Source organism: Sceloporus occidentalis, unplaced genomic scaffold, assembly GCF_023333645.1.
Source record: "Sceloporus occidentalis isolate IW3139 unplaced genomic scaffold, rSceOcc1.0.p SCAF_8, whole genome shotgun sequence".
Taxonomy (NCBI): Eukaryota; Metazoa; Chordata; class Lepidosauria; order Squamata; family Phrynosomatidae; genus Sceloporus; species Sceloporus occidentalis.
In genome coordinates, this window is record NW_028316988.1 from 5,655,674 (window position 1) to 5,675,370 (window position 19,697).

Here is a 19,697-nt window from a genome sequence, read left to right on the forward strand (position 1 = left end):
TGCCCAGGAATGGTCACCCATAGAGGAAGACTGGGGAATAGGGAGCCATAGGGGAGTCCCTGGCCATAGGCACACATTGGGGAACCGTTGCCCATAGAGAAAGAGTAGAGAGTCCTTGCCCCATAGGGGACCATAGGGGCACATTGGGGGAGCAGTTGCCCATAGAGAAAGAGTAGCGAGTCCTTGCCCCATAGGGGCACATTGGGGGGGGGGCAGTTGCCCATAGAGAAAGAGTAGCGAGTCCTTGCCCCATAGGGGACCATAGGGGCACATTGGGGGGGGGCAGTTGCCCATAGAGAAAGAGTAGAGAGTCCTTGCCCCATAGGGGACCATAGGGGCACATTGGGGGAGCAGTTGCCCATAGAGAAAGAGTAGCGAGTCCTTGCCCCATAGGGGACCATAGGGGCACATTGGGGGGGCAGTAGCCCATAGAGAAAGAGTGGAGAGCCCTTGCCCCATAGGGGCACATTGGGGGGGTAGTTGCCCATAGAGAAAGAGTAGAGAACCCTTGCCCCATAGGGGCACATTGGGGGAGCAGTTGCCCATAGAGAAAGAGTAGCGAGTCCTTGCCCCATAGGGGACCATAGGGGCACATTGGGGGGGCAGTTGCCCATAGAGAAAGAGTAGAGAGCCCTTGCCCCATAGGGGACCATAGGGGCACATTGGGGGAGCAGTTGCCCATAGAGAAAGAGTAGAGAGCCCTTGCCCCATAGGGGACCATAGGGGCACATTGGGGGAGCAGTTGCCCATAAAGGAAGAGCAGCGAGTCCTTGCCCCATAGGGGACCATAGGGGCACATTGGGGGGGGCAGTAGCCCATAGAGAAAGAGTAGAGAGCCCTTGCCCCATAGGGGACCATAGGGGCACATTGGGGGGGCAGTTGCCCATAGAGAAAGAGTAGAGAGCCCTTGCCCCATAGGGGCACATTGGGGGGGCAGTTGCCCATAGAGAAAGAGTAGAGAGCCCTTGCCCCATAGGGGCACATTGGGGGGGCAGTTGCCCATAGAGAAAGAGTAGAGAGCCCTTGCCCCATAGGGGACCATAGGGGCACATTGGGGGGGCAGTTGCCCATAGAGAAAGAGTAGAGAGCCCTTGCCCCATAGGGGCACATTGGGGGGGCAGTTGCCCATAGAGAAAGAGTAGAGAGCCCTTGCCCCATAGGGGACCATAGGGGCACATTGGGGGGGCAGTTGCCCATAGAGAAAGAGTAGAGAGCCCTTGCCCCATAGGGGACCATAGGAGATGTTTCTTAAGGCTCCCTATAAGCAAGGGTCTGTTCTGTGGGCGAGTGTGGTCTGGGCCAGGACTGTCCTCCTTCCCTCCTCCTTTGGGGCGAGGGAGACGGGGCTGAGGCGGAGGAGGAGGCCGGGGCCTCGGTGGGGCCCGGCGGAGGCGGACCCCCGGATGGGCGGCGAGGCGAGAGCGCGGCTGCGGCGGAGAAGAGGGAGCCGCGGAGGGCCTCCTGTCTCAGGCTGCCTTGGCTCTGGCTTCTCGGGGCGGGAGAAGGAGGAGAAGGAGCCGCGCTGGACGACGCCCTCCAGGCCTCCCTCAGCCCCGGGCCTTGAAGATGGAGCCTCCCCGGAGCGGCCTATAGGTAACCAGGGAGGGAAGGAAGGAAGGAAGGGGCGACCCCGGATTCAAGGGCCCTTCCTCGGCCTCCTTCTGGGCGGGGTCCTCGGAAGGAAGGAAGGAAGGAAGGAAGGAAGGAAGGAGGGCGCTCTGGCAAAGGGCCTCCTTCCTTGGTCAAGGGCCGAGGGCCTTCGGGTGTCGCTTGGGACGCAGGCCGCCCAAAGCGGCCCCCCGAAAGGGCCCTCCCTCCAAAGGCTCCCAGAGAAGGGAGGGACGCTCCTCCCGACTGAGGAGGCCCACGGAGGAGGAGAAGAGGCCTTCGCGGGGCCTCGGGCTCGCGTTGGCCTCGCCCCCGGCTTCTCCGAAGGGCCCACGCCTCCCTGGCTTCGGGCAGAAAGGGCTTAGGCCTCCCCTTCCCGAGGCCTGCCTCCCTCCCAAGGCTTCCAGAGGAGGGACAGGCCTCAGGGCTGGGCCTTCTCTTAAGTCCATTTTAATGATTGACAGGTTCTCTGTGACATATTTTGGGGGAATTATAATTTTTCAAATTCAAATTGAAATTTTAAAATTTCCAATTTAAAAAAAATCACCTTTTAACCCAATCTATATATAAAGTCAGACCCCCATTTTTTTGGGGGGTGTTCCATCCCAGACCCCCCCCCCCATACACACAAATGGGAACCCACACATCCCAAAGCCACATAGGCTTGAATGGGGGCACATGCCCATGCGCAGCCGTGGGCCTCGGTTGCGTAAGCAAGGGCCACGGATCTGAAGCCCACACAAACAGAGGGGCAACTCTCTCTCTCTGAAGTCGGAGGCTTTTGTGGCCGGCGTCCGTGGTTGTTTTGTGGGTTTTGGGGGCTCTGTGGCCATGTTCGAGAAGAGGTTATTCCTCACGTTTCGCCAGCGTCTGTGGCTGGCATCTTCAGAGAACACTGGCATGGAAGAGAGTGGGGCAGGGTCACACATTATATATATATATATATATATATATACACACACACACTCATCCCTCCATATTTGCAGCTTTGATATTTGTGGCTCTGATTATTCACAGGTTTGATTAATATGTTCTCTCTAGGAATCTCTAGGTCCTCCAATGCAACTCTGTGGTCAACTTTAACTAAACGTTGCACTGAAGGACCTAGAGATTCCTAGAGGGAATACTCTACTAGGCCTTTGTAGCTCCTCCAGTGCAGTTCTATGCTCAGTGTCTGCCGGACGTTGGCCACAGAGTTGCAGTAGAGGACCTAGAGATTCCTAGAGAGGTGTCTTCTCAGGGTAAAAACATGGTGTTTTTGTTATTTGTGCTTTTTCCATATTCATGGGAGTGTTGTGCCCCAAACCCTAGCGAATACAGAGGGACAAGTGTGTGTGTGTGTGTGTGTGTGTGTGTACACACACACATACACACCCCACTCTTCCATGCCAGCATTCTCTGAAGATGCCAAAGCCACAGCTGCTGGCGAAACGTCAGGAAGAAACTCTTCTAGAGCATGGCCACATAACCCAAAAAACGCACAAAAACCTTTCTCTAACATTTTGGTTGTGCGCATGCTATTGTCATTTGAAGGTCTGGTTTTAATTTTGCAAGTCGTTGACATCGCAAGTGTTTGCATGGCGTCCAGTGGTAGATGGGGATCAGGATGGACGGACATAGTGCAAAAAAGCATCCCTCGGGGCTCTGTATGGCGGGAAATGCCACCAAGCCAAAATTCATCCTCTGGTCATGTTTTTGGGGTTGATTCCCTCCCTTTTTCTCTTCCAAAAAACCACCCCCAACAGCAGAAAGAGCCCAGGAAGCCGCAGAGGGAGACTCCCTCCGAGAGCTTTTCTCTCCTGCCCACATTGGGCTTCTCTTCTTTAGCAAATGATCCAGAAAGCAGCTGTGTATCTCCCCCCCACCACCACCATCACCACCCTCCAAAATAGACTCCAACATGACGCCAAGGCATGCCAAGCAGGGCTCTCCAGCTGAGCACTTCCATTTTCCCCCTTGCTAGAAGGAGAAGGAAAGGGAGAGGCAACACATCTGTGCCTCTAGATGCACCGATTCCTTCAGCAGAATGGTGGATTTCATTTTTGCTGGGAGAGAGCGAGAGAGCAAGGAGAGCCGTCAAGCTTCTGAATCATTCCCGAAGGGTTGGAAAGGCTGAATTTTCTCTCTCTCTCTCTCTCTCTCTCTCTTTCTCTCTCTCTCTCTCTGGGCATTTTTGTAGGGGAGGGTGCTGCTGCTTCTTCTTCTTCATCACCATCATCAGCATCATCTTCTTTTTCTTTGGATCTCTTTCTTCCTGGCGGTGTATTCTGTTGGTGGTGCGGCACTGTGATGATGATGATGTGGTCGACCTTCCTGCTGAAGGGGCTCAGCGCATCGCATGATCTGCCCTGGGAAAATAGACCAGTCTCTGTGTGTGATCTGTAGGAAGATCTGTTGGAATAATCGGAGGGAACCCAAAGGGAAAGAGGGGGGTAGAGAGAGCTAGGGAGTGAGCCAGGAGAGGGAGGAAGAAACCCCACTGAAGCCAGAAGGATCCAGCTCAGGGAGGAAAGCCAAGCGCCTGTCTTCTCCTTCTCCTCCTTCTTGTATGGTTGGAGAGTGGGGGGGCCCAGAGCCTTCCCCCCACTCAGGACTGCAGCTTGGCTTGAAGACCTTGTTTGTGACCATATCTGACCTCTGCCGGAAGCCCTGGCACCCCTTCCTCTCCTTCTTCATTTTGGGCAAGGGGGTGGGGGGTGGGCTGGGGGGCAGTGACACAGCGGCTGTCCATTTCCAGTTGACGTCCATGAATGCTAACACCATGATCTTTATGATCCTCGGAGCTTCTATTGTTATGGTAAGGAAAGAATCTGTTTGCCTCTGCCGAATGTATCCCCCCCCCCTTCTCTTCCTTGCCTACCCTCCCCAGGTTTTCATGTCTTTTTGTTCTGATCATGGTCTTGCCTTTACAAACCTCTGCATCCATGGTGCCTTTGTGTCCCATTTTCAGGATGTGTGTATTTACGCGTATCTGTCTCCCTATTATATAATTTGAAAGAACAAGTCATTATTTTATTGTCCCAGTTTTCTGTAGCAGTCAAACGCAAGTGAATGTTTTATTCCACCACCTCTAGCCCTGACCAGATGCCTTATGGGCTCTTACAGGCAATTGCGTGCTTGATGGATATGAACGCTCTCTTGGACCGATTTCACAATTATATCTTACCGCATTTGAGGGGCGAAGACCGAGTTTGCCACTGCAACTGTGGAAGGTAAGTCAAAATAAAGCCGCTGTATGTGGTGCATCACCCCGCTTCATTGCATAGGATGCATTTCTCACCTTCCCTTGGGAAAAGAAAGAAGGGAGGGTTGTGAGCACACCGAATAAGCAAAGATGATGCTTCCTATCTGTTTGGAGTTTACCATTTCTGGAAAGCGGAATTGTTTTGGAAATAGGGTGTTCCCATCACTCTCTTGAATGTATGGAATGATTGTATAGTACATGGGTAATTCACATGGATAATGTTCTGCACTTCAAGCATCATAATGTTTCTCTTGTACATAACCTTATGTTAAGCTTTACAGCAACCCTGTAAAACAGGTCAGTGTTATCTCTTCCATACTGCAGATGAGAAAAGGGAGGGGGAAAGGTACTCTTCAAGCCAATTTAACCAAAGTGAGAGTCAAAGCAGGGGGATCCATAGTCCTCTGTCTCCTCTCTCTCTCTCCAATTAACTAATTCATCGGCCAAGGTGACTATCCTTATGGCCTTACTACTACAAGGTGCAGTGGCAGGGGCTGGCCTGAGATGGCTTCAGTAAGAACAGTTTGAGCAAATTAATGGAGGAGGAGAATAGTCTACCAGTAGTGACCTGGGAATTTAGTGGAACTTTTAATTCTACAAGCAGTCTAGCTCCAAGTAGGAAATTTGGTGCAAGTAATACAAACAGCTGCTAATACCCGTCGCCCTTTTTGCCTTGCTCACATCTCTTTTTTTTTTTACCTTACTAATGGCTAATGGATTGTTGGAGGGGAATCTGGATGGAGCCCTGGCAAATCTGTTTCTCTTTCTATGGAAGTGCAGTCTTCTAGTCCATTTGCAAACAACCACAACAGCAGGAATACTTCCGCCTTGGGGGAAAAGATGTAACTTTTCCTTGCAAACACTGGTTGCTAGTCATCTTTAGCCATTTAGTCGGTAGCACTTCCCTAGTTTGTCTATGGCTATTTGAGAGTTAGGCCTGGGAATTGTGTTGTGTTTTATATAAGCTTCTGGCACCAGTTAGACAAGAATGTTACTGGGCTTTCTTCTCTCACTCTCCTCAGCATTGTATTTCTTTAGAGATCTCCCTGGTTCATGTGTCTCAGTTTTTTTTTTTTTTTTGGGGGGGGGGCACTCAACCGAGAACAGACAACTACGTTGACCACATTTGGAGAATATGTGCATTGAGTGAAACTTTCTTTGAGCCTTCATGCAAAAGTGGATAGATTGGACAGCGCTGCAGCTTAGAGGACACCTCAACTAGACTGGAAATTAGCACTAGGGAAATTTACTTTTTTGGACCGCAACTCCAAAAACCCTTAGCCAGCTGGGAATTGTAGTCCAAAAACAGAAAGTTCTCCAAGCTCTGAATTAAACAGAGGTATCGTTTGAATTAATCAGAGGTATCTGTGGCAAACAGACAGCCTGCTCTCAAAGCAGGCTACTGCTGCAGTCCCACACAAGCCGTCGGCAGGAGTGGTATTTTACCGGTCCTTTTGCCTGTGGCTTTGGGCCACTCAGAACAGCTTCCGGCCGCTCCGGAGGCATGCGTCATCTGCATGCTATGCCCCCAAAGTGGTCAGAAGCTGCTCCTTTTTGGCCTGTCTGCTTTGGGCCTTAGAAGCAATTCCTTTTTATTTTGGTTCAGATTCAGGAGGCCTATAATATAAGAGGGCTGGTATTCCATTATTTGCTTGTCTGTTGTTATTTGCCATCAGATCAACTTCGACATAAGGTGAACCTATGAATGAGAGACCTCTGGACCCCATATTATTCACAGCCCAGCTTGTGTCTCCTCTTGATGGTTTATGAGCTTAGCTGGTTTGTGGTTACCTTCTGCACAAAATTAGTCCAAAATACATTTTAATCAAGGACTTCAAAAGCAAGGTTCCTCATCTGCTACCCATAAGCAATTAAATTACTCTTTGCTTTACTGCTTTGGGCAGGTGCTCGCCTTCATCCTAGCCCTGATTGGGACAGTCTCAGAGGAAATGGGAGTATTGCTGACGGTCGGAATGAGCTTGAAGGTCACTCCATTCATTTGCAAAAGCTAAAAGCAAAGTTTTGTGGAGCAAATGTTTCTGATACTAAGGCTTTGGAATAGCAGAGAGAAGCAGACAAAAAGTCTGGGCATCCAGATCTTGTGTAAAACCAACAGAGAGTCAGGGGGCTCAGAAGAGGAGGAAACCCAAGTGATTTATTTATTAATTAGCTATTTTAAAAATCCAGTGCATGTCTCTCTCACAAAAAATTGATACGAAGGATGTGCAATTAATATATATGAAAATCTTTGCAAATTGGGCAGATTTCTCTGTTAATTCAAGAGAAAGAATTTGAGGTTTTTAAAACAAAGCTTGTCAGATTTGTCAGGCTTGCAAGAGAAGTTAAGAACAATAAAAAGGTCTTTTTTGGGGTATCTCTGCAGCAAAAGGAAGAAGAAGGAAATGGTAGGGCCACTGCGTGGAGAAGATGGCAAAATGCTAACAGAAGATAGAGAAAAGGCAGAATTACTCAACACCTTCTTTGCCTCAGTCTTTTCAGAAAAGGAAAAGGGTGTTCAACCTGAAGAAAAGGGAGCAGAGGACAGGAAAGGGGAAATTCAGCACAGAATAAGTAAGGAGACAGTACAGGAATACCTTGTTAATCTAAACGAATACAAGTCTCCAGGACCAGATGAACTACATCCAAGAGTATTAAAAGAACTGGCAAATGTAATATCAGAGCCATTGGCAATAATCTTCGAAAACTCCTGGAGAACAGGAGAAATCCCAGAAGACTGGAGGAGGGCAAATGTTGTCCCCATCTTCAAAAAGGGGAAAAGAGAGGATCCCAACAATTATCGTCCAGTTAGTCTGACATCAATACCAGGAAAGATTCTGGATCAGATCATTAAACAGAGAGTCTGTGAACATTTAGAAGGCAATTCCATCATCACAAAAAGTCAACATGGGTTCCAGAGAAATAAGTCAATGCCTGACAAATCTGATCTCTTGCTTGGTAGATGAAAGGAATGCTGTGGATATAGTATATACCTTTTGACAGGGTTCCCCATGACATTCTTGCAAACAAGCTTGTAGAATGTGGGCTAGACAAGGCAACTGTTACAAGGATTTGTAATTGGTTGACTGGCCGAGCCAAAGGGTGCTCAGCAATGTCTCCTCTTCATCCTGGAGAAAGTGACCAGTGGGGTGTCCAGTGGGGCTCTGTCCTGGGCCCAGTGCTATTCAACATCTTTATCAATGACTTGGATGACAGAATTGGGGGCATACTTATCAAATTAGCACATGACCAAATTAGGAGGAATAGCTAATACTCCAGAGGACAGGATCAAAATACAAAATGACATGAATAGATATGAAAGCTGGGCCAAAGTTAACAAAATGATATTCAACACAGAGAAATGTAAGGTACTGCATTTAGGGCGGAAAAATGAAATGCATAGATATGGGATGAGGGACACCTGGTTTAAGGAGACTAAATGCAAAAGGGATCTAGGAGTCCTAGTAGACCACAATTTGAACATGAGTCAACAGTATGATGCGGCGGCTAACAAGGCCAATGCAATTTTAGGCTGCATCAATAAAAGTATAGTGTCTAGATCAAGAGAAGTAATAGTGCCACTGTATTCTGCTTTGGTCAGGCCCCACCTAGAATATTGTGTCCAGTTCTGGGCGCCACAATTCAAAAAGGATGTGAAGAAACTGGAGCATATCCAAAGGTGGGCCTTCAAAATGGTGAAGGGTCTGGAAACCATGCCCTATGAGGAATGACTTAGGGAGCTGGGGATGTGTAGCTTGGAGAAGAGAAGGTTAAGAGGGGATATGATAGCCCTGTTTAAATATTTGAAGGGATGTCATATTGAGGAGGGAGCAAGTTCTGGGAACAGGACCCGGAACAATGGATGCAAGCTACAGGAGAAGAGATTCCGCCTCAACATTAGGAGGAACTTCCTGACAGTAAAGGCTGTTTGACAGTGGAACACACTCCTTCCTCTGAGTGTAGTGGGGTCTCCTTCTTTAGAGGTCTTTAAACAGAGGCTGGATGGCCATCAGTTGGGGATGCTTTGATTGAGAGTTGCTGCATGGCAGAATGGGGCTGGACTGGATGGCCCTTGGGGTCTCTTCCAACTCTACAATTCTATGATTCTGTGAAATGGAAGAGGGGAAACATTTGCTCTGTACCCCAGGCAGCAAAATTTCTTAGTCTGCCCCTGCTTCTATTGATTGGAAAGACAACTGCTTGGGGCTCTGATGGGGCGGTTCTGTGCCCTGAATTACAGAGGACAGTCTTCTCTTTAAAGGGCTCTCTGGGCCGGGTCTGAAGAAAACATAAAGAACCCTAAGAAGGGAGAGGAGCAGGGGCTTTCAAGTTGCCTGTTGGCCAGAGATGGTTCTCTGGCTAGGTAAAACAAGGTGACTGCCTCAGGCAGCCGGTTTTGGCTGTCCTGAAAGAGGGCAGTAAATTGTTACTTACTTAATTTATTACTGTACTGCCAAGAGCGAAGAGAGATGTTTGTGGGATTTTCTGCCTTGTGTGCCAAAAATAACCTGGCTGACTTTTAATCCAATGCACCTTTAAAATTTTTATATATATATAATGCACCTTGATGTAGTAAATGGTGAGGTACCATTTACTACTTAGCCTTGGGCAGCAAACTGTGGTGGTACTGCCAATGGCAGGCAGCATCTGTACAGAAACAGGCTGGGTGGCACATAGGCCACCTATTCACAGTCCTTCCTGCTCAGATGGGATGCGTTCTATCTCTGTTTGAATGTGCATCTATACCTTATCAATTAGCACAGGCGTATTGTTGGTCACAAGGCAGACACAATAAATGTTGGGTAGCAAATCTAAAGGGAATCCACCATGCCTTACACCAACAACAAGCTCAGTCCACCAGGAGGTTTCTCATACTGCAATGAACAGTATATGTAGCTCTTGTTTGCTTCAGTGAGATTCACACTGGGAGAATTGTTTGGGGGACCTAGCCTCACGCATCACTCCTCCACCTCTCCCTTTCTCTTTCCCCTTCTCTCTCTCTCTCTCTCTCTCACACACACACACACACACACACACACACACACACATATTTTGACATTAAAGTCAAGACTGTTTGCCTCAAGTTAATCAGAGTCAATAGTAATGTATATTCTCATGTATACGTCTAGACATTTTAGTTGGATATGGATCGTATCAAAATCCATAATTTTGGCCCCAAAATCTGCCCTTGACTTATACATGATGTTGACTTATAGTCAAGTATATATAGTAATTGTTGGGACCATCTAGTGGTTTTAGATATGAATGAATGAATGAATGAATGAATATATATATATATATATATATATATATATATATATATATATATTCATATGTCAGGAGTAGGAATTGTGCAGTTTGAGGGCTGTATGTGGTCCTCAGAAGCTTTTCTGCAGCTCTCCCAAGCTCCTTGTCTATGAAAGTGATTGAGGTACTGTGTCTCTTGAGGCCTTCTGGTGTCCAATTGCTTTTTCCTCCTTGCTCTACACCTGGTTTGGGCCCCAGATACCATTTTCAGAAACCTTCTAATCACTTCTAGTTTTGTAAAAATGGGTGAGTGTGGCCCATGGGAATCCGATAGAAAATGGAGCAGGGACTCCATGAAACATGAAGCATTGTATATGGTTGATAAGCAGCAATGTGCCTGAAGGGAACAGTGGAGGAGCCAGATAGATGTAGACCAGGGATGGGAGTCTTTTCGCCCTCCAGATGTTATTGAACTGCAACTGCCAGCAGGCCTAGCCAGCATAACCAATGATGTGGAATGCTGGCATCCATCTAAAGGGATGAATGATCGTCGCCCCTGCTATAGAGTGATTATTCTCACCGGTGTGACTTTCTTTCCTCTTGCCCCTTCCTCCTTCTCTAGACTTTGTCTTAATCAGGTAGTTTTAGCCACAAGATCCTGCCCCCCCCCCCTTCTTTGTAGGACATGGAATTTCCTTAATAAATGCAAATGCAGAGTTAGCTGTGTTTGCAAAATAATTCCAGAAGTCATATCAATTGTAATATGTTTATTTGGCTTTAATACAAATACAAAGCCAATAGTAGGAAAAGCTGTGTTAGATGAGACCAAAGGTCTCTCTAGTTCAGTGATCCATTTCCCATCATAAGAGTTGGAAGAGACCACAAGGGCCATGCAGTCCAACCCCATTCTGCCATGCAGGAAATCTAGATCAAAGCATCCCCAGCAGATGTCCATCCAGCCTCTGTTTAAAGACCTCTAAGAAAGGAGACTCCACTACGCTCTGAGGAAGGAGTGTGTTCCACTGTCGAACAGCCCTTACTCTCAGGAAGTTCCTCACCTGGGTCCCCTTACACTCATAGGATCCAAGGGGCCATCCAGTCCAACCCCATTCTGCCATGCAGGAAATCTAAATCAAAGCATCCCCGACAGATGGCCATCCAGCCTCTGTTTAAAGACCTCTAAGGAAGGAGACTCCACTACACTCCGAGGAAGGAGTGTGTTCCACTGTCAAACAGCCCTTACTCTCAGGATGTTCCTCCTAATGTTGAGGTGGAATTTCTTTTCCTGTAGCTTGCATCCATTGCTACCAGTCCTGAAAAACTCCAAAATCAAGACCCAGCAAGTTCAAATGAAAGCCATCCAGGGTCAAGGAGTTTCCCAGCAGGCAATGGATCTCTAATTAAATGGACACCCTGAGACCTTGCATTCAACAACAGACCAACACACAGCTTAACATGTAAATCACTTGCTCTCACCCAAGGATCACACAGTATATATGCCCCACACACCTCAGTGCCAGCATTCTCTGAAAATGCCAGCCACAGATGCTGGCGAAACGTCGGGAATAAACTTTTCCAGAACACGGCCAAGTAGCCCAAAAAACCCACAAAATACAATGCAAACTTGAGCTGGGAAAGAATGGGACTCTGCTGTGTTAATTCATGCTGTAGTTGTGTGTGCCTGCTTACAACAGGCAAGGCAAGCTGCAGCTGCCTCCAAATTTTTTACTGAACATGTGCGAACAACACAAAGGAGAGAGAAGGAGAGAGGAGATAGGCCTGCCTCACCAGTTCAAAGCTTACCTGACTTGGTTGTTGCATTTCACATGCGCATACGATAAGTTTTGAATAAAACATTTGCTGAGATTGGTTGAATTGCTTCAGTGGTTCTATATGGAGAGTGGTCATAGCTTAGTGGCAGAGAACATGCTTTGCACGCAGAAAGTTCCTATCTGGACTGAGCTTGGCATCCTCTCATCTCAACTCAGACCACAGAGATCCTCTGCCAGTCAGTGCAGACAGTGCTGAGCTCAATGGAGCAACTCAGTACAGTATAAGGTTTGACTCAGTATAAGGCAGCTAATCAAATGTATTTGGGAGTGATTCATATGAGCAAAGGTAGTCCATCCAGCTCTCTAGTTCCAGAACATTAAGGGCCCTTGGTAGTGAAAACCAGCATGTTGAAACGGGGTGAGAAATAATAGGTAATTCATGTGATTGATATCAAAAGTGGCATGTTATGTTCTGTGAGCTGCGCACCCACGGACAATCTGGCTACTGTATTTTTAAACCACTTGTAATTTCTGAAGCATCTTGAAAGGCAGCCCACCACGCAGAGATCGCTGCGATCATCTGATTTGGATGTAACCAAAAAACAGGCGGCTGAGATAAAGTATTTCTTCAGAAAGAGATGCAGCCAGGGCCCCTGGATCTATTTTTAAGGCAAGGGCCTCAACATGGGCCTCAACCTGGGAGGGCAGTTACTTTTCCCGTTCATTATCACTCAGGTATCCTTAAATATAATGGCCCTCCCTGGATGAAGTAAAGCAAAAACAAGCCAGTGGTTTGATTTAATGTTTAGTTGCTAAAATCCGGCAAACTGCAACAAGATGTGCCCCTTTCCATTTGTTAGTGTTTTACACCATAGAGCAGCACAACTTAGCATGGTGATGCCTGGTGCCAAGCCTTGAGCAACTTCTGATGAGTTTCTAGGGGGGAAACCAATAGTAGCCAATGGGCATATCAGTCCTTGGCATATTGCAGGAAAATATTTCCATCCCTCCACATCAGGAAAACTCAGATGCATGCCATAGAGGACAGAGCGAGATGGACCAACAATCTAGAATGTCAGCTTTGAAAGGGAGCTCAACGATAGGGTTGTCATGTGAAATAAAGGACAGGTTGAAATTCCCTTTTGCTTGGCAACCCACTAGTCAAGGGCAACCCTAGCCAACCCTGCACAGGGAGTAGATTGAGAACGGCGACTGGGAGGGTATCCTTGACTGGGTGTTTTTTCAGGCTTGCGTCTGTGTGTTTGTTTCTAACCATGTATGCCCCCTGAACACATGCTCTGAGGGTTGTGATTTTAAAATGCCTGTCTGAATAAAAACGTTTTTACTTGCCGGCGAAAGGTCTGCCTGGCCTCCCATTGAAGGGAGTTCCAAAATGTGGGAGCAGCCACTGAGAAGGCTCTCTTGTGTTCTTACCAAGCGAGCCTGGGATGGTGGCAGGCCCAAGATAAAGCCATCTCCTAAAGATTTTAGGGCTCCAACAGGTTCATATGGGGAGATACGGCCTCTCAAATAGCCTAGACCTAAGCTGTATAGGGCTTTATAGATCATGACCAGTACTTTGAATTGTGCCTGGAAACGAACCGGTAGCCAGAGAAACTGTTTCAAGAAGGGACATGCTTCCAGGCTAATGTATTTAATATAACTATGACATTATTGGCAACCTGCTGGTGTGTGTTGTAATGTCACTTCATGGGGTGTGTGACAGCTTGCTCATGTGGTGCATCTGGCCACTCATGCACCTGTGTGCTCAACAACAACAACCAAGAACACTGTATGGCAAGCAGTGGCACAGGTGGCTGCATCTCACCAGACCCACGGTACATCCTTGAGACCGCTTCCATAAGCCACCTGGCCTTCCCACGTTCCCGAACATGCATCGTGCTGTTTATATGCTGGTGCAATAATGTGCAGTAGGTGAAATCCAGTCTGTTCCCTGTTGCCCTCCAAGCACTGATGCTCTTATTCTTCTTTTCTCATCTCCCACCTTCCCTCCCTCTCCCAACTCAACCCATCCCAACCCAACAGGCATCATGTCCATTACGTCATCCCTTATGATGGAGACCAGTCAGTGGTGGATTCCTCAGAGAATTACTTTGTGACGGACAATGTCACCAAGCAGGAAATTGACCTGATGCTGGGACTCTTGTTGGGATTCTGTATAAGTTGGTTTCTGGTGTGGATGGACGGGGTGCTCCATTATGCAGTGCGAGCGTGGCGGACAAACCGACGGTATGGTAAGTAGATTCTCATGGGCAACTTGTAAAAGGGTTTTAAAATGTCACTGATTGGGGAAGGGAAAGTGTGGACATGAGGAAGAAGGTGAGATGTTTAGGCCTGGGAGACTGCAGTTGTGGCACAAGAGTCCAGTTTGAACTCCAGAGTAGGAAGAGACCACAAGGGCTATCCAGTCCAACCCCGTTCTGCCATGCAGGAATTCCCAATCAAAGCATCCCCGACAGATGGCCATCCAGCCTCTGTTTAAAGACCTCCAAGGAAGGAGACTCCAATACACTCCACTGTCGAACAGCCCTTACTGTCAGGAGGTTCCTCCTAATGTTGAGGTGGAATCTTCCTTACATCTTTCTGTGTTGAATATCATTTTGTTAGCTTTGGCCCAGCTTTCCAGTTTATTCAGGTCATTGTGAAGCTGTCCCTTGTTGTCCCCTTCTCCCAGAGGTGGCTTTGTGCCTGTTAGCATGGTACAAACATGTTTAATACAGTGCTACCTTGGGTTACGAAATTAATTCGTTCCGCGGCGCCGTTCGTAACCCGATAAATTTCGCAACCTGAAAAGGCGCTGGAAAGCCGCTGGAAAGCCGCTAGCCGCGCTTCGGATTTAAATTTCGCGCCAAAATTAATTTCGTAACCCGAAAAATCTTTCGTTACCCGGAACAGTTTTTTTAAATCTAACTTTTTCGTACCCCGGAAATTTCGTAACGCGGTCAATTCGTATCCCGGGGTACCACTGTAGCTCCTGATCTCTCTCCATTACTCTGCCACGTTCCCTCTGAACAATCAAAACAAAGAATCCCTTCAGTCCCCAAATTTCTGGGATCACACTAAACTTCAGGTCAGCATGTAGAAGTACGTTGCTAAAAAACTTTAGGGGATGAGCTACAAAAATGGCTCCCGATTCCCACTCCTGTTGTATAATGCAGTCTGTGGATCGGGGAGTGAGGTGAAATAGCTAGGTTTGCATTAACATGTATGTACTGTTCTATGACCAAACTAAACTGAACATTAACATGTGGAGTGAAACACATTCTCCCTGATCCTTCATCAGTTATGTTCTTTTTGAAAATGTATTTGTATGAAAGCGGTCTGGTCAGTACTACAGCTCTGAGAGAGATCAGGTCTGTCAGTGACGCAATGTGTAATGTCTTAATAATGTTTTCTAGTCATTTTTTAAAACTGCTTTTCAAGGGCAGTTTTAGAGGCATTTTAACAGGGATTTCCCAAGTTTTATGCCTTTCTTTTCAATGTGTGTGTGTGTGTGTTGGCTGTCTACTGTGGATGTCCATAAATTTGAGGTCTTTTCACACTACACAACTAGGGTGCTATGATTTACATGTCTGTGTGCTGTGGAATATGTTCTGGGGGTTGTGAGCACTAGAGTCTCTGGCTGACAATTCCAAGTATCCCCAGCTGAAAATCCCAGAATCCCTTAGACAGAAACCATGGCTCACTTCTTACTGTGGCATCACAGTGCTATCACTGTATAGTATGGAAGAGCCCTTGGTTTTGGGTTTTTTCTGAAGTCATGCTGATACATCTCTCTCTTTCTCTTTCCAGATAATTCTTGGTCTTGGATCCCAAAATTTTGTAACTTCAAGGAGTTCAGAAAACGTCACCACAGGCAGTATGACGAAACCACCGGGAACATGGTGCACATCAAACAGAAGTTGTACCACAACGGGCACCCCAGCCCACGACACCTCTGAAGAAACCCAAGACTGAGGAGAGGTCATAGAACTTGCCCTTTGCCATCTGTCACAGGAGGGCATCTAGATGTTCCCCCTTCTTCTTTGATGGATGCTGCTTTAGGACTTCCTTTTCCTTCCCCATAAGGTGTGCCTGTTTGGCACCTAGAGAATGCACAATTCATCCCCGTCTGGGATGCAAGGCACCCGTGACGTTGCACTGTGGTTACCATTTTATTGGTGGACTTCTGTATATATGTAAATACAAGAACAAAAAGCAAAAGGAAAAAAGAGAGAGAGAGAGAACTTGCATTGTACTTCCAGTCCATCGCTTCCTCAGTGGTGTCCTGCAATGCCAGTGTACCTTTTGTTTTGGTTTTGGTTTTGGTTTTTTTGGGTTGTTTTGGAAATTTGTTGTTGTTGTTTAAGGTCATTGTAGGTGAATTTGGCCAGAAGATGCGATGTTTAGCATTCGATAACTTTCAAACTCCAATCCAGTTGTGTCCACTTCTCCTGCCCATACCGAGATTGCTAGAATGTCTTGTTTCCAGTGCAGATTTAGGTTGAGATTTATAACAGTCTGGGTTGCTACGATATTTAGGATGTTATGTCCCACTTTGGTTGTTTTGCATTCAGATGGGTAACTTGCTTCCCTCCGCCACCATTTCTCTTGTTTCTTATAATCATGGGATTTTCAGTTCCGCCTGCTTGGATTTGCTGTTTTGAAGAAATGACCAACACAGGTATGCCATGTAAAACTTTGCAACCAGCAAACAGGAAGGAAAACTGCAGTACTTGGGTTTCCCATTGAAGTATTAGGCGTTTCATTCCATTGGTTCTAGTGCAGTACCCTCCAAAACTGTGGAAACAAATCTGTGATAGCGTCAACTAGCCACACATTCTGTTGTTACTATCCCTTTCTCTGTGTTACGTTGCCAAAAGGTTAGTAGGGGATTGTGAAATACCAAAAAGCATTTTGTCGTATTTCACTAACCATAGCTCTCACGGTAAGGACCCTACGACAAGTCCGTGTGCGTTGCGATTGGTCATGTGAATTTTTCAACCTTACGCTTGGGAGCAATGGATGCCTGATGCCGGTCAGGCTATGTCACTTAGCCCAGTTGTGTCTTTTCTTATGGGCGGCAGGTCTTGAGGTTCTCAAGGATAGAAAGTGCTTTCCCATCACACTGCTTACCTGATCCTTCCAGCTCAGTGATGGTGAACCTATGGCATGCGTGCCAGAGGTGGCACTCAGAGCCCTCTCTGTGGGCAGATGTCCCTTCGTCCCAGCACAGAGTTTGTTACTAGAAAGCCAGAGAGACATGGCACTTTGCAAAAAAATAGGTGGGTTTTGGGTTGCAGTTTGGGCACTTGGCCATTAAAAGGTTCACCATTACTGTTCTAGCTGGTGATGATGAAGGTGGTTGCACCTGCAACCTTCTGAATGCAAATCTGGTGCTCTGCTTCTCAGCATGGTTCCTTCTCCTTCTTAGCAGTTCCACAGTTCCTCTGGGACACAGTGGTCTATTATGGACTAGACCACCTTCTGTAAACAGATGAAGTTTGGGGGCAGACAGTTTGGTATTACTATCTTGTTGTAGCATTAACAAGGCCAGTTACCTCAACAATTCAACTCTGTAGTGGTGTTTAAAATCTCATTTTATGAATGGACCCTGACACCATCCTTTACAAGGGAGAGATGTTAATTTCCTCCCCTCAGTGCTTTCACATTGCTGCAGACAGATAGGTATTAACTCACACATTCACCAAAATTGTTATTGATCCTTTTTAAACCACTGATTTGAAATAAATGTTAGTGGCCTCGTCCCAAGCAATACTGGCCCCTTAAGAGAAATGCATTTTCATTACAGATGGCTAATGCAACTCAGAAAGGTACTATCCTGACTACTAAGGGAGTGCAAAGATATAGCCGTGTTAGTCTGTGGAATCAGTATAGAGAGGTCTTGTAGCACCTTTGAGACTCACTGAAAGAAAGAAAGAAAGAAAGAAAGAAAGAAAGAAAGAAAGAAAGTTGGCAGCAAGAGCTTTCCTAGACTAAAGTCTACTTCCTCAGATGCATTTGGTGGAGTGAAAGCCAGGGACAGACATTTATATGCCATTGGTATGTGAGGATGTTAATTCAAATTCAAAACCCTTTGTGTATGGAAATGAAATAGCAAAGGAATTTGAATTTGAATTTGAATTGACGTTCCACAGCTCAGAAAGTTTACCTTTTTGGACTGCAACTGCCAGAATCCCCAGTCTAATATGTCCACTCGCTGGGGCTTCTGGGAATCGTAGTCCCCGAAAGTGACATCCCAACCCTCTGCTTTCTTCGGAATCGGCCGCTTTGGATTGGGGCCGCATGGCAGAAAACCCCTTCTATGCCCCTCTTCTGGATCCCCGCTTCCAAAGTTTGTATTAGAAATCCCGACTCTCACTGGCAATGCATGGAACATGTCAGAGTCCTCTATTTGCCTACTTTGTGTTTAAAGAGAGAGTTCCCAAGGTGTTCAGTGTTCCCGAAACAGAAAGAAAGGAGGGACGGAAATTGGACAGAGTCTCCTTAGGAAAAATATTTTCGATGTCTGTGATTATTCTCTTGTTTGACTGCAATGTCCATGTGATTAAAAGGAAAGAAGAAAAACAAAACACACAAAAGATGAGAAATCTACCACCGAAATGAACCTCATTCATCTTATTTGATTTGCCAGGTCTTGTCAAAGGTTGTTGTGTGTGTGTGTGTATGTGTGTGTGATGGGGGGATGATTCAAAGGCATTGTAGAAGATATGTTTCCGTGGATATAACCATTCGCACAGTTATATATGAGGAGGGATGGGTTGCTGGGAGTTGGTTGGTGTTTTTATTGAGAGAGCGAACCAGGGTCTATAAGAAAGAGCAGACACAAAAAAGGTGTCTGGAATCAATATTATTCATTATTGCATCTGATACGATGGATCCATGTGCATTTTATCTGGTCACCCTTTGGCCTCTTATCGCATGAGGCAGGGAAATCACATTTGCAGCAGGGTTATAGTGCCTTCAGTTGGCTCTCGGCGCATGACGTCCCTCTTCCATTGTCCTCCGGCGTGTGATATGGTTTCAAATGTGTGGTTTATTTTTTATCCTTTCCCGCTTCCATTGTGCTGTTTTCCTGTGCAAAAATGTCCAGTTGTGCTGTTGTGCTCATCTGGGGCGATGAGTGGCTGTGGTTTTGAGCATGATGCGCTCATGCTTGGAAATGTAAGAGGAAAAGGCCAGAGAGTCTCACGGTTTAAAAGAGCACTCATTTTGTAAACCTTCTGCCTCTTCCTTCAGACAAAACTATCCTTTTGCCAGCGGAGCCTCCATCCGGTCCTTTTTGCTTACCAGGCTGCCAGCTTTTATTAAGCAGTATTTGGACAGGAGAGTTCTCCTCTTGGCACTACATTAACTCTATTGACAGTAATAGAGACACATGCCTTTGCCCCTCCAAAGATGGCCTAGAAGGACCTGACTTCCATTGAAGAGGTGGGTTAAGAAAAATGCGCTGGATTAAAGTGCTCTGTGCAGCCGATGCAGGAAGAACAGAACGTGCGCAAGTGTGAAGGTAATCTCAAAGACTGAAGCGCCACACAAACTGCAGATGGAGTCATAAGGTTGTTTTCCTCATGTATTTAAACACACAGAGAGAGAGAGAGAGATCTTGCATTGCTTCAGACTCCACCACCCTCCTTTTGACGCATGGCTCCAGTTTCTCCACATCCTTTTTGAATTGTGGTGCCCAGAACTGGACACAGTATTTCAGGTGGGGCCTGACCAAAGCGGAATACAGTGGCACTATTACTTCCCTTGATCTAGACACTATACTTCTATTGATGCAGCCTAGAATTGCATTGGCCTTGTTA

General features: G+C 46.7%; 1 protein-coding gene across 1 annotated transcript; it reads left to right on the plus strand.

The window, feature by feature from the left end:
- The first annotated feature begins 3,058 nt into the window (after nucleotides 1-3,058).
- Nucleotides 3,059-18,633, plus strand: TMEM240 (transmembrane protein 240). The gene is made up of 4 exons (XM_089534313.1): nucleotides 3,059-4,405; nucleotides 4,714-4,820; nucleotides 13,915-14,123; nucleotides 15,682-18,633. The coding sequence occupies exons 1-4, from the start codon at nucleotides 4,157-4,159 to the stop codon at nucleotides 15,828-15,830; spliced, it is 714 nt and encodes a 237-aa protein (XP_089390439.1). The 5' UTR covers nucleotides 3,059-4,156; the 3' UTR covers nucleotides 15,831-18,633.
- Nucleotides 18,634-19,697: the final 1,064 nt, after the last annotated feature.